At 38.5% G+C, this 15016-nt stretch overlaps 1 protein-coding gene across 1 annotated transcript in view; it reads right to left on the reverse strand.

The window, feature by feature from the left end:
• Positions 1-12889, reverse strand: part of LOC140923864 (phospholipid-transporting ATPase ABCA3-like) — a 35927-nt gene extending 23038 nt beyond the window's left edge. Inside the window, exons 1-16 of the mRNA XM_073373875.1 lie at positions 12688-12889; positions 12496-12569; positions 9731-9762; positions 8262-8453; positions 7333-7467; positions 6850-7009; positions 5959-6070; positions 5258-5368; positions 5020-5163; positions 4433-4527; positions 3598-3711; positions 2843-3043; positions 2235-2355; positions 1250-1351; positions 873-1154; positions 1-92 (exon numbers count right to left, since the gene is read on the reverse strand). The exon at positions 1-92 is cut by the window's left edge and continues 27 nt beyond it. Coding sequence (XP_073229976.1) covers positions 1-92; positions 873-1154; positions 1250-1351; positions 2235-2355; positions 2843-3043; positions 3598-3711; positions 4433-4527; positions 5020-5163; positions 5258-5368; positions 5959-6070; positions 6850-7009; positions 7333-7467; positions 8262-8453; positions 9731-9762; positions 12496-12569; positions 12688-12744 — 2024 coding nt within the window. The 5' untranslated portion in view covers positions 12745-12889. The remainder of the gene's footprint in view (positions 93-872; positions 1155-1249; positions 1352-2234; positions 2356-2842; positions 3044-3597; positions 3712-4432; positions 4528-5019; positions 5164-5257; positions 5369-5958; positions 6071-6849; positions 7010-7332; positions 7468-8261; positions 8454-9730; positions 9763-12495; positions 12570-12687) is intronic.
• Positions 12890-15016: the final 2127 nt, after the last annotated feature.

Consider the following 15016-nt stretch of genomic DNA (forward strand, 5'->3'; position numbering starts at 1 on the left):
AGTTTAGATGAGGACCAGTTCATTTTATCAGTGAGTTGGACATCATTGATCATCTGAAGTACTTCCATTTGAGCTTGCTCGCCAAATGTGCCCTAAGGAGTAAAAAACAATAAATAACTAATTTAAATCCAGCTCTGTATTTTGATGGTCACTCATTAACAGGGCTCACTTGATCAAAACATGGATAAATCTCAACCCACTGAAAATTACAAGTTCCCTAAAACTTATTCACAGGACAGTGATTTATCCGGTTAGATGGTCCAAGTCAACTTATGTAAACTTGGCCTTTCTGTTAGAGAAATGGCTATAAGTGTTCATGAGGACAAATGCTGTGTTGCAGAACAAAACGATTAACATCGTACACATTTGGCCTAACTTCGAGTATGCAGAAAGTTCAAATTAGAAGATGTGCAAAAGAAAGATGACCAGAAGCTAGAGAGAGGAGAAGCAGGGAGGAAGTAGTCCCACATTTACACTAGAGGTCACAAACGAAAGAATTCATTTGGAAACTCTATACAATTTACCATATTTACTTGATTAAATGCTGGAGCTGGAAGAAAATTACCAATTAAAAACACCGCCCTTGAAAAAACGCTGCAATGCATCCTTTATTCAAGGTTTATATGAAAAACCTCGGTCCAGAAAAACTTGGTTAAGCACAACATCCAGACAATTAAAATTCACTTCTATCTCAGCGAGACATAACCTTCTTTTTATTCTCTTATCGTAATTTTTGTCAGTGATCAGAGTGAATTAAGAAATGTGATTTCAAACCAAATGTCACCCTCGAATAAACATCACATCAAAATGCTTAAAACCCCACTTGATCAAATAATTTAATATGGTATACATCAAGATACATGTAAAACTACCTTCAAGTTAATGAAGAATTCTAAATGTTCTTTAACAGTTAGCCTGTCAAATAGAACATTATGCTGAGGACACAGTCCCAGGCTCTCTCGGATGGCATCCATATCTGTCAATATGCTCTTGCCATTGATGTGAGCTGAACCAGAAGTTGGAGGAAAGAGACCAGTGAGAATTGACATGGTTGTTGTTTTACCAGCACCATTGTGGCCCAGCAAAGCTGTGATTTGTCCTTTGTACATTTGAAGTGACAATCCATCTACGGCAACTTTAGAGCCAGCTGAACCCTAAAAAGGACAAACAGTTACTCTTAGTTCATGTCAAATGATAGCTTACCAGAAAATTTGACCAACACAACTCTGTTGTTGTTGTGGTTGTTTACCTTGAACACCTTCCTGAGATCTTTGATGCCAACACCAACTGGCAGGTCATGAGTTTCATCTTCAATATCTGGGTTGTCTGACCTTTCTACTGGGTTCATTTCCTAAATAACAAAGACCAAGCCATAAAAAGAGGAGTCAAAATACTTTAATGCAACAATAGATGATAACGAAGATGATGACACGGATGGTGAAAAGAATAATGACGATGATGATGATGATGGTAGTAATGACGATAGTGATGATGATGATGACGATGGTGGTGGTGGTAGATTATGATGGTGGTGGAAATGATGGATGTGGTGGTGGTAGATGATGATAGTGATGATGATGGTGGTAGTGGTGGTAAATGATGATAATGATGATGATAATGATGATGGTGGTGGTGGTGGTAGATGATGATGATGGTGGTGGTGATGGTGATAGGTGATGATAATGATGATGATGGTGGTGGTGGTGATGGTGGTAGACAATGATGATGATGGTGGTGATGGTGGTAGACAAATAATGATGATGATGGTAGTGGTGATGGTGGTAGACAATGATGATGGTGGTGGTGATGGTGGTAGACAATGATGATGATGATGGTGATGGTGGTAGACAATGATGATGGTGGTGGTGATAGTGGTGGTGATGGTGGTAGACAATGATGATGATGATGGTGATGGTGGTAGACAATGATGATGGTGGTGGTGATAGTGGTGGTGATGGTGGTAGACAATGATGATGATGATGATGGTGGTGGTAGACAATGATGATGATGGTGGTGATGGTGGTAGACAATGATGATGATGATGGTGGTGGTAGACAATGATGATGGTGGTGGTTTTGGTAAATGATGATAATGATAATGATGATTGTAATGGTGGAAATGATGAATGATGATGATGATTATGGTGATGATGAGGGGAAAGGCTGTAAACAATTGTTGTGGCCTTTTTTTTTTCATAGGTAATGTCATGATGATGATAATGATAAGATCCCTACCTGTTCTGCTCGAACATCAATCACATCATCACTGGATGTTCCACACCAATAGCTCTTGGTGAATGGAAAGTAAAATGGTCTGGGAATGCCGTAGCTGCCGGGAAATACTGCCTCAACATACCTGAAGTCAGTCAAATACTTAAAGGTTAACTCATACACAGATGGTTTTGAGAGGGGGGCAGAAAGAGGTCAGTCTCAGGTTTGTCAGCGAGATGATGACTATTTTGAGCTACAGATATAAAATAAGGACTTTTTACTCTTTTCACCCTTTGGGTAGCTTGTGCATACAGCTTTCTCTCCTCTCTCCTCGCTTCTCACCGCTAGGGAGGTTTCGCTGGAAAGACACCTGTGCCTCAAAGAAAGGAGTGCTATACTGAAGACAAAATCTGCCAGAATCTCCAAAGGTTAGGGTGATTACCAAATTAGTTACGTAAACATTGATTTATGTCACCAATATAGAATTTCTGTCATCAAGGTGCAGACATCTCTCCACCGTGAAAAGTCCTAAGTGGCCAGGAGTGAGGAGACACAGCTGTATTTGAAGGCTACCCTTTGGGTGGCCACGTGGTCAAGTTGAACTGTAACGTGAAATATACAAAATTACATACCACGCGATGATTCCGTATATGATGCTCTGTATAATAAGCATTCCTAAGACCATGGAGAAGCTGAAGTCGTCTTCAGGAGTTGGTGAGGCTGATACCTTATCCCAGGTCAAACCAACTTCATTGCTCTCAAACCTTGCAATGATGTATGTTGCAATTCCAAGGCAAGTGTTGGGCAAAAGACAAGAAGCAGCCTTCTCTGCCCTGCAATAAAACAAAAAGAAAAAAGACCAAAGTGGGATCAGTATAAGATTCTGGTAAACTCCCCACCTACCCTTCAAATGACACAACATAAACACTAACTTCTCACTTAGGGCAAAACGTTGAGTTAGGGGAGAGGAGGGCAGGGGTCCAAATCCATTCAGATACTGGGTGTTTTTTTTTAATGAGGGCAAATGCCTCCTGTTCTTAGCTTTGACTTCCTAAGATCTGGAGACACAGATGGGAGCTTATTATGATCGGTGCAAGTAGAGTTAGCAAGAAAAAGAAAAACTCACATATTGCAGGCCCATCAGACTGGAAAGGAAGGCTTTTATCTGCACCTTAAGTAACGACTGGTATATTAAGTATAAATGATGATGATGATGATGGCAATGGCAATGACTGCATGATGATGATCATATTGATAATGATGATGATGGTGATGTTTGTGATGGCGATGATAATGATGGCAGAATTGTGACAAAGAATGCTGAATATGTTGATGATGATATTGACATTGGTATTGATCAAGATGATAAAAAAAAAGATTGTTATACCTTGACAAAGCCTCATAAGCCTCCTGTTGAGAAAATGTCTGGAAAGGAACAAGAGAGCAGTACCACAAGACTGCTCCAAACAGCATGCCAACCACTGGCCTCGAGAAAAATACACTGCGAATGAAATCAAAATGAAATTAATAAAAGATATGATCTAGGTATCCAAAATCCATTTAGGGGCACAGGGATGGCACACCGGTGAGAGCACTAGCCCAAGTTTCGAGTCTTGGCACCAATGTCATGTGGGATGGGATGGGTTGAGTTTGTTGCTGGTTCTTTCCTTGCTGAAAGAGGTTTTTTACAGGGTACTCTGGTTTTCCTCTCTCCTCAAAATCCAACATTCTTAAGTCCAATAAGGTCACTAAAGTGGTCCTAAATAGTTGGAGACACTTATAAGGCCAAAGGTTAGCCAGTCCTTGGAGCTGTTAAGTGTCACCCTCTTGAACCTCTGTCAATTTTGTTCCATTTTTTAATCAATTTTAACATTTACAGAGAAACTAAAACATTTCCAGCCCAAGCAGAAATCAAAGACAATGGAAGAGGCAGTGTGGGCCAAATAGTTAGAGTGCTGCACTTAAAATCCAGAGGCCCCAAATCCTGCCCTGACCGCCAACTGGATTCGTTCTTGTTAGTCTGGACTTAAATTGCTCAGTCACACTTGTAAAACAGCCAACCAATTCAGCTGGACTACCAGTTATGATTCTTAACCATGTTATGTTCCATTGGAATTATTTGTTGCATTATCCCTGAAAATCCCAGTAAGGGAGTTTGGGGTGGGGGGGGGGGGGGGTGATAATTTTAAAGTATTTAACTAAAAAAATGAGATGATCCATACCTTATTGCAAAACAGAACATAATGCTGGCTATGATGTATAAGAGAAGAAATACAAAGAGGAGGCCACCATCTGAGAATTGAAATATCTTAGCACCCTTTTGAAACAAAAAAAATTGTAGTGAATTTGCAATACAACAAAGAGGGACTGGTCAGTGCAGTTAAGTCAATAAATTCCATGTTGCCGTGGGTCTGTTCAGGACTAGTTCACAGAAAACGTCAAAATGTGGTTAAAACATCAGTGACACTCTCACCTGCGGCTTGTGTGCCACTTCTTTGTTTTTACCACTTTTTGACGTCATCTGTTATCTACTAGGCTGATTTAGCAACAGAACGGGAACGTTGGTTGATGGTAGGAAAGTGCGCGGAAAGGACTAAACGTGACCTCCCGTGCTCAATTTGCCGATCTACCATTGGTCAAGCCAGTTGTTTGATTTGCGCATGCTGTCATCAACTGACGTTCCCATTCTGTTGCTAAATCAGCCTATTACTTAAAACAGATGCACAGCAACAAGGAATCTACTTGTTAAATTGATGCTGGCCACTTTTGCGACATCAAGGGTTATGTTATTGAAGGCTTCCTTACTTACCTTCAACAAGGCAGTGACTATGATGATGGAAATGAGAAGGAACAACAAGTTCTTAGTAAACCAAGCAGTCCAGTGAATCCAGTTTGCCAATCCCATCATCTTCATTGACTCCTTCAGACGATTCTGTTTCTCATGTACAAGCTCCTATAACAAGAAGAAGTAATAAGGCATGAGTCTTATTACCATCACAGACTCCTATGTAGCACCCTTTAAAATACATAAATACTGACAAACTGACCTTTATGACCATGACGGCAGAGTACATGAATGCAAGTGTCATGAGCAGAGGAAGAAGGCCCTGGACTGTCTGTATGAAGAAGTTCTGTGTGTACTTTGGATATGGAAATTGCTGAAAAAGAAAACATTGTTAACCATAATTATGATGTTTGATCAATGAGAGAGAGAGAGAGAGAGAGAGAGAGAGAGAGAGAGAGAGAGAGAGAGAGAGAGAGAGAGAGAGAGAGAGTCTCACATGGCTGCCCAGTGTTGGGGGGCAAGGTGTTTGCAAGGTTGAAGGGGCAAAGAGATGGTTGATATTTCAGACTAAAAATAGTCCCTCCCCAACTAAAATTGGGATTCTCAGACTTCCTCAGCATTGCAATAGAAATGAGACTCTAGGACTTCCAAGGCTGTAAGTACCAATACCTTTTTGGGATTTTGGGATGCTTGCTTTACCCTATCTGAAGACCAGGATTCAAAATTTTCAAGCAAATGGGGGCAAGATTCAAGATCAAAAGTATGCAAGGGATGCTATTGTGATTATTTACTTGATTGGACAAAATTTGGGTTGGGATGACAGGATTGAAGAACCCTTTTGCAGACCCTCTATAGCAACTAATGAAGAACCTTCAAATGCATCTAGAATTTGCTATTCGTAAAAACATTTGACACACCTTTCATTTGATCAAAATAGTTATGATACCTATGAACTGTACTCACCTGTAGTTTGAGCAGTATTGGTTTAGTTGAGTTAGACTGCTCTTGAATAATTGCCATATCTATTGCATACTGCAATGGCACAAACCGTTCTCTATACCCTTTACAGCAAAAACTTAAAAATAATAAACAAAAAAATATTAGAAAATGCTTTATGCAAAGTTTACAATAGGATTTAACATTTGAATTGAGTGTATGTGTCATACATCATGAGCGCATGATGGGTAAAATCCTTGAGTCCTCAATGTGATTTGAACCCATGACAAGTGTGCGCTAAACCAAGATGCACATAAGCCAAGCCACAGGTGGCTGAAGAGTTAGTCATGGAGTGCAATTGTCATTCAATAATAATTATTATTAAAATGAGGAGATTTCTAAGCTTTTTCCAATGTCAGTGTCCACTGTCAGACTATTATAAACATTTCTGATGATTTTGTCAAATTCTCCGCAAGGACTAAAAAGACTTCAGAAACAAAAATCTATGAAGGAACATTAGCATTTCACCTGTAGTTGTTTGTTGTAGTAAGTTACAGACCAAAACTATACCATCACAGAACATTACGAAATTACTTAGCCACTGAGATCAAATTCTTCTCAAGTACACCAAAGCCATTTTTTTAAAAATCTTTTTTTAAAATTTTATACTAAAAACTATTAAAAATCTGTTCGAGTTGTCCTTTAGCGGCATGATGTTCTTAAAAAATGAGAGAAATAAAAATCTTAGCTTTCGCTCATCAATGGCACCATCAGCGTGCATTGCAGTTGATCGGTAAAAGCTCAGATTTTTTTACCTTTTAAAACAGACAGTAGTTTAAGGTCTCATTTGAATAAAATTACAGTTTAATCTTTTTAACAAACTACACGCACTGAGTTTAGTGATTCTATTTTCCTCACCCCTCGTCATCCTTTCTTGGTCCCACAGCTTGGAAGTTTGGATAGGTATTTTCTGTCCTCCAGCGGCTTTGACTACCACCCTGCTCATGTGGTAGTCGCAGACTGTATTTGACTTGCTTAGGAAGTTCAGTGGCATCTGCACTTATGGCAAAATCAAACGCTGAAAGCAAAATGAGCAACAGATTTAAGTGCAATCAAAATTTCAATGAGAAACCACCAAAAGTGCCAAAAGTCACCGGAAGCCTCGGGGAGGTGGTCCCTCACAGGTCAGTTTTTGGACCACCTTTTTTCAAACTATCTGCATCTTTAAGTCCTGCAGGTCGGCAGATCTGAAAAAATGTTTAATTTTGCAGTCCTAAAAAATGTTGCTTTTATTTACGTGCATGTACAACTGGCAACTAGAAAATAAGTACCAGGTGAGTTTTAATACTACTGTAGTATGATTGTTATATGATAGTGGTTACTTTACTTTCAGCCACATACCTCCAAAATAATCATCACTTTCAGAAGCTTCTTTAGCCATTTCATCACCAGATGCCCAGCTCTTGTTACTAGAAAGACTTCTTGGTGCTAACTTCAACCCAGTTAAACCCACCACAGTTGTCATAAGCTTTGTTACTAAAAAATAGAGAATTTTGATTATAATTTTCAGGAGGAGAATAATAATTATTAGTAAAATGCAACTAGTTGGTCCAAAATATCGGGACAAAACAACTTTAGCTAGCAAAATGCGATTCAGCCGCCATTGTTTTGGTTTTCAACGCCGGCGCTTTTCGTTACTAGTGGGCTATAAAATATAGCCTAGTATTAGCTCAACCAATCAGAATGCAGCATTGATAATAGACCACTATTTGTTCTCATGGTCTCTGAGTCAATAGCTATTGACTGCCATACATAGAAGACATAACATAGAAGATTGCAATTTTAAATTATTTGGAAAACGGTCAATGCCCCAGCCGGTATAAGACCCCATATAAAGTATATTGTCTTGTCTTGTCTAAGTATGTGCCTTTGGCTGGACTGTTTTACTGGCCTCAGTAGTTTCTGGAGAACAGCTACTCTAGGATAGGGGGGAATTTGGGGAATTTAGTTTAGTGTAGGGTAGCAAAATTCAGCTGAACTAGCTCTGATATAGACTAAGGGTTCCAGTGCCCCAGCAGCACATCCCCACCCAAAAATCCCTAAAGTACGCCTCCACTATGGTAAGGAAATCTTAGTTTCTTGCTACTCATGAAATCCAGAGTAGGTGCAAGAGATAGAATCTCCAGATTTTAGATCTCCAGAGGTTGGTATCTCTGGGAAGGGGACTTCAAAGACCCCATACATGCCAGCAAACAGGATGACCACTGCATTTTTGCGTGGCAGACCAATAAAACTCATTAGTTCAAGCATCTAAGTAATACTATTCTCACCTAAGGGAGATGTAGGGTAGTACGCAAGATACGTCTTGTTTTGAATACTTTTCATAGCATCTGCATTCAGCTTGGTGATATTGGTTCTTACATCGAACCCTGGCTGTTCACTTATATCCTTTTTGGCTTCATCGAGTAAACTTTTAAACAAACCCTCCTTTAGGTCTCTGGATTCCATTGGTTCAAAAGTACCTGGTTATAGATAAAACATCACATATTAACCCTTTAAGTCCCAATAGTGACCAACATCAATTTTCTCTCAACAATATCCATACACTGTCAAGAGATAAGTTATGAGAATTAATAAAATGATCACACAAGAGAAAATGCCTTGATCTGTTATCAAATTCTCTCAACTAATTCCTTAAGGAAATGTATAGAGATCAGTTTGGAGAATTTGTATGTGGATACTGGTGCTTAAAGGGTTAAACAAATCGTCGTTACTATCACCTCTAGCTTGACTGCATACAAATACATACGTCCAGCTACACTGAGAGATATTTCATGTTGAAAATTGATGGTAATTTTTACCATTAAGCCTCATAGCATTTGCTGTTGCCACCTGCATATTCAGAATATATTTTTTGTGGGGACTTCCCCAAACTACAGGCATAAAGTTGCTCAACATGAGTCTACATCACAACTATAAAACTGTCTCCTTCCACTGTACAGAACTCATCTTGACTCTACTATATAATGTGGTACGTTTGAGGTGGAACGTCCTCCATAATAAAGCATGGGCCATAGATCTTTTAGCCTGTACGTTTGGGTACTGTATGTTTTGTTTCCCCATAACTTTACAGAACATGTGATGCTACCCCCAGAGAACTGTTTCTTTCAAATGACCTCATGCATATGTGGTGCATAAAATTAAAGGAAAAACAAAAGGCAAATTCCCTCGAGATCATCACGTGTTCAGAATATTGGGATTTCAAACATAACCTACAAGCTAAGAGATCATGTTTGTTAAGCAATTACTTTATGTAAGGCCACCGTATAGTGCCTACCACGAAAAGAGGCCAGGCTTCTCAGCCGTCATAAACAAGGGTATACAGGGCATAAAGGGTATACATGAGTATGGACATTCTATTACTATTATATGAAACACTAGGTCTATTTGGCGTAAGCGTAACATGAAAGAATAACCCATAAACAAAATGGTGGACTAGCTAAAGTTGTAGATAACCGTGGTCACTTTTCAGGATTAAGATGATGAAAACGAAAAGAAGGATACAACGCACAAACAAACGTATGACATTCCGGAAAACCGTGATGGTTTTGAAGGTACATGAGCATCAGGTTTTTGCATGGTAGCTTAGATAAGCTTAACTCCTTTTGCTAATGTGGCACATCCAACCAGATCTATTGTCACTGGAATTTTCACTGCTTTCTGCAATATTTCAACACCTGGAAGCCAACTATTTCAATCAATGTCTTGTTATTGAAAGTCAATAAACAGTTTTACTTACTGAAGCAAAAGTCTTCTGTATCTATAAATTGCCTGTAAATGACAGCAAACAAAAACAGTTTCAAATGTAGTTTTTTAATGCACATGATCGATTGGAGTTGAGTTCGGGAAGGGACGTTTATTTTAGTATTCTAATTAATTTTGTACTTGGATTACTGGAAAAATAAACCAGAAACAAAAAGACAGTTTCACTCAGTTAAAAATCTGTTAGTGAAACAGGGTGTTTTTAAACACCCTATTAAAATATACTGCCTTTTCAAACAACCAGAAGATGAAATCAATATACATTTTCAAAAATAATAAATGTGCCTTTTTAAATTTTAACAAACATGTTTCGACAGTACATCTGTCATCGTCAGTGTGATGGTTATGAAAGTTAACGCCATAAAACGTGCCTGTTACAATAAATTATTAATTTGGCTGTTTTCTCAGGCTACGATATCATAGAAGCCCTGTAGATATTAGGGTCATTTATACGAGGAAAAATAAGACTTGTCTTACATAAGACGCGTCTTAAATAAGACGCAAACTGTACCATTTATACGAGAATGTCTTATCTAATAAGACTCGTCTTAGCTAAGCCGCGTCTTATTTTAGTCGAAATGGCCGTTTATACGGAAAGTTCGCGTGTTATTTACAACAGTTTATAAATTTTAGAATGGCTCTGAAGTTTGATGATTAGGGTTTGGAAACTGAGTGAATCAAGTGTCGGGTTAGTTTTCCCAGTAGATTAACAAATGACCCTAAATAAAACCTGATTCACTCAGTTTCCTGACCCTAATCACTAAACTTCAGAGTCATTCAGCATTCTGCATTTGGTGTTCCTTGAACTGCAGAACACTAAATCACTCTGAAGTTTCGTCATTAGGGTTATAGGAAACTGAGTGAATTAAGGTTACTCGACCCAGTTTTTTTTGGGGGAGGTACCATCCTACTTTGAAGCTCTCTGGTATCCCCACCTTAACTTTTATTGTAAGTCTAACACATAGAATGGATAACATATAGATCAATCTACAATATAACATAAAATTTTTGGTGATCGGAGTAAATTTCACGTGGTTATAATGCCACGCCCCTTTGAGGTCTGAGTCGAAAATCTGCTGTTGCCGGCATTTTTTCGTGAAAATCTCTCGGCTACACATAGTGCGCACTAGTGCCTTGCACTGAACAGAGTTTCACCAAAATCGCAAAGACCCAATTCGAGAAATTCAGCGGTTTCCAAATTTAGGTCATAATTTATGCGAAAAGGATAAGCAAATTTTACACGATTATACCTAATAAACTATGTGACTTATCCCTATATGTTATCTATTCTATGTGTTAGACTTACAGTAAAAGTAAAGGTGGGGATACGAGAGAGCTTCAAAGTAGGATGGTACCTCCCCCCCAAAAACTGGGTCGAGTCACCTTAAGTTTCAGGTCTGTTTTCCAAGTTAAATCAGGGGCACCCAACGACAATTTTCGGAAAATATCTGTTCGGAAGACGATTTGAGATCTAGAATTTTCGGAACATTTGTTGCAAAATTTCTTGCTTGCCTGCCTCTCCTAGGATTTTTGAACATCTAAATAATGGTATAATTGCCTATTTTTAACGGATTTTTACCCTTTTTAAAAGGTCACCTAGAATTCTCGGCAGCCTTTTTTCTGGCTGAAATTTTCGAAAAGGTAAGTTTTGATCCCTATAGTTTTCGGATCACTAGACTTTCAGCTAGGAAATCCGAACAGATGAAAAGTATTTAGGGGATGAAAATATGCCTATATCTACCGTTTAAATGCTAAAATACGTTTAACAATGCTATGTTTAAGTGGTTTGAATATATTCTCATTGAATGCCCCTGGTTAAATGACCCAAAGCGGACCATGATTCACCCAGTTTCCTAACCCCAATCACTGAACTCAGAGTCATTCGGTGTTCTGTATTTGGCGTGAGCATTCTGCAAAATACCCCTGTCGACCAAGAACTGCTGAAATCTTAAGATTCAAACAGGAACCTGGATTAAAATTACAACATTGGCCTTCAAACAACTTGGCCCTGGTGTTTATTTTTTTACAACCTCATAATTTGTGATAGCACATCAGCATGTGGTTTTATGTCCGAATTTAATGTAGGTACTGGTGATAGGATACGTAATGTTCGTCGCCTTCTTATCTTCTAGCATGTTTTATAAAGGAATCAAGGTCTTGGGAGTTTCTGGTGGTGAAACTATGTTCAATTTTATGCTTATTTAAAAGCTTAATGTAAGTGGCGTAAATATCATCTTAGTGGACTCAAGATACAAACTGTAAATATCAGCTCAGTTAGATATTGGTCTACTGTCCAAAGTTTACACAGGTTATTCAGACCACAAAAATACTGGGCAGGCCGTGTTTTCGTTATTTAATGATGAAAATGACAGAAGGACCATCTTGGAAGTGACTGTAAGATGAACATGTAGAACTGCACATTTTAGCAGAGGAAAATGTCGATATTGGTCTGTTGTTTAGAGTTAACGCAATTCAACAAGCACTTTTCAGCATAAACCACACAAATATTAACGGGAATGGAATTGCACGGGTTGCTTCGGGTAATCCGTGCGTTCTCTAATAATTTGCAAAGCGCTTTTACTTTTACTTTTACTTTTACTTTTACCAAAAGATGAATGAACTAACTTTGTTTACTTTTAAAGAGACTACATAAATTAATAAATATTTCTTCATGCTGAAAACATTACGTAATATTAGTATGCTTGTTGTCCTTAACAGCGAAGTTACGGTAATACAGCTTACTTTGGCAGAATTAATACTGCGACCAGAAGCACCGGCAACAGGAGTTCGAAAACAGTTCCGATCGGACGGCGGATCTTCAATAAAAAGAAGAGAATTAGTCAGCACAAAGTTAATACACGCAACAAAAATCGATCGGTTGTTAGTCTAAGTTTGGAGCTAAAGCGGCACAAGGAGATTTAAACGTAAGCTTACCTGTAATATAAAGTTTTTCCATAAGAGTAGACGAAATTGTCGAAAACGATTAGCCATGGTTGAATCCAGCACTTACAGTGTCAGAAAAATGGCTGCACTACGCATCCTGCTAAGATCCGGGGGGAAATAAGCAACGCTCGATCGCTAATCGCAATATAAGCAAACGCGAGACTAATTAAAATTCAAAATGACCGTAAATAGCACCTGTTTAGCGAAGCGTACATTACGATTTTTATCTAGCCGTTGCATTTTCGATTTTGTGATCAGCCGAATCGGAAAGTGGCTTCCTGTAAAATGCATCTATATAAAAAATTCTATTGAAGCTTCACCTATCCACAAAATCACCGAAATTTGTTCCAAATAATTTGTCCCAAATCAGCAGGTGCAAAGGGTGAATTTTGTTTTGGTTACGACGGAGTGACGTCAAACTGCATTGTTTCGGTCACTATGGTCTGATTCCCGGAAATGACGTCGAATATGTCTAAATTGGTAAGCTACATCATGTACTATTTTTTGGTGTTTGAACAGCTTTAAATTATTTATTTCACAATTATCTGAAAGAAAACTTGTAAAGATGAACCTGAAATTGAACTTGGTATGAAATGATTTTCTTCAACCGATATTCGACTGCGTTTTTTTTCTTTTTTCGAGGACTGTGTAAACAAAAATCTGCAGCTGTTTCAGAAAATTGAGAAGTGGTTTTATACTTCAAACTCAACCTACTTTTGATACTTCATATTGTTTAAGTTGTCACTAATCCTTGTGATTTTTCATGTGGTTCCAAAAGAGTATCCTGCCATCGCCAACAGAGACTATTCTTTTCGCGACATATTTAATATTTTCTTGTAATTAACAATAGAACTGCAAGGCAAAATGATACTTTGTCACATTTTTACAAAGAAACCACTCAAGTCGATATTGAACAATTTATGCATAATAAATGAAGCATTAATTTCTGCAAATTTTGACTATATCAAGCCTCTTAGTTTTTAAATTCTGTATAAAATTATTCTCAAAATTTTAGCTAGATTTTAATTTTAAAAAAGGATTTGTTTCTTTGTCTGAACAAGTGGAAAAACTCAGTTGAATGGATAACACCTCCATAAAACAGATTTAGGAGCGCATATATGTCATGCAGTCAGGTGGAGGTGTTAATTTGGTCCGAGCTTTGAATCTAACTTCTTATCGGGAATTTAATACGCAAATCAAGATTGTCCTCAACATGAGTACCATCGATAATGAAAATGTTTCGCGACACTGAAAAACGCACGAACTGAAACCTCATTTCTTTGGAGCCAGGAAACGGTGAATAATTTTCAAGAGGGTCACGAGTTTTTTAAATGTATGCATGTTTCCGAGATAAAACGTTACCCCGTCGTTATGATTTGTTCTCGTTACAGAACCCGCCAGTGGGGTGATATACCGTTTAAGTCCGAAAATGAACTCCTCCGATTATATCCCCCCCCCCCCCCCCCCCATACACGTAACGCAAAAACCCTCCGATAAATCGCCCCTCCAAATACAAGACTCAAATACAAGCCTCCGGGGGGTTGTACTCGGAAATATCCCTCAAATTCAATGAAACAAAGCAAAAACTGAACAGGAACACATAAATTTTTGCATTTGCCAAAGAACTATTACGTGTGCCAAATGAGGGCAGTCAAAAAGTGCCACAGTATATTGCTAATTGCGTGGTACACTCTTCAGTCTTGGCGTGGATTTCCCACTCGGTCCATATAGACAAAGTACTTGCATGGCTGAGTTTTAGAAAGATCTACGTTCCTACCAAATATAAACTAGCTCGATCGATTTTTAGACGCATATTTCCCGGCTCCCAGTATAACCCTAGCCGATTTTGAAACGCAAATTTCCCTCCGTATACTGATATCCCCTTCCTAATATAAGTCCCTCAAAAAAGGCCTATGAAAAATATAAGCCGGGCGGCTTATTTTCGGAATCTCACGATAGTTAATTCAGTTTATATAGGAATTCGCCACCGAATAAGCAAACATGAAATGAGATGGGACTTGCGTCCCAGTTTGATTTAAAACCCCTTTTATCTACACTACCCATAAAAATCGGGGGCAAGAAACCGGATCACAAGAGAGTGGAAAGAACAGAAGCGCAGTTACAATTTCAAATCCACGAAAAATAAATGTAGAATATATTTTTATGCAGCGTGGCAAGAAATAGAGAAAGGGGAGCTTAAGGAAAGACGTTTTTATCCATTCTTGGGCAAGGGGTTTGTCCAAATTCTCAGACAAATCGTCCCGGAAAGAGTAAAGAAGCTTAGCGATGTAAATTTGCTAGCGTTAAGGTATATCAAATG

This window comes from Porites lutea, chromosome 14, assembly GCF_958299795.1.
Source record: "Porites lutea chromosome 14, jaPorLute2.1, whole genome shotgun sequence".
NCBI classification, from domain to species: domain Eukaryota; kingdom Metazoa; phylum Cnidaria; class Anthozoa; order Scleractinia; family Poritidae; genus Porites; species Porites lutea.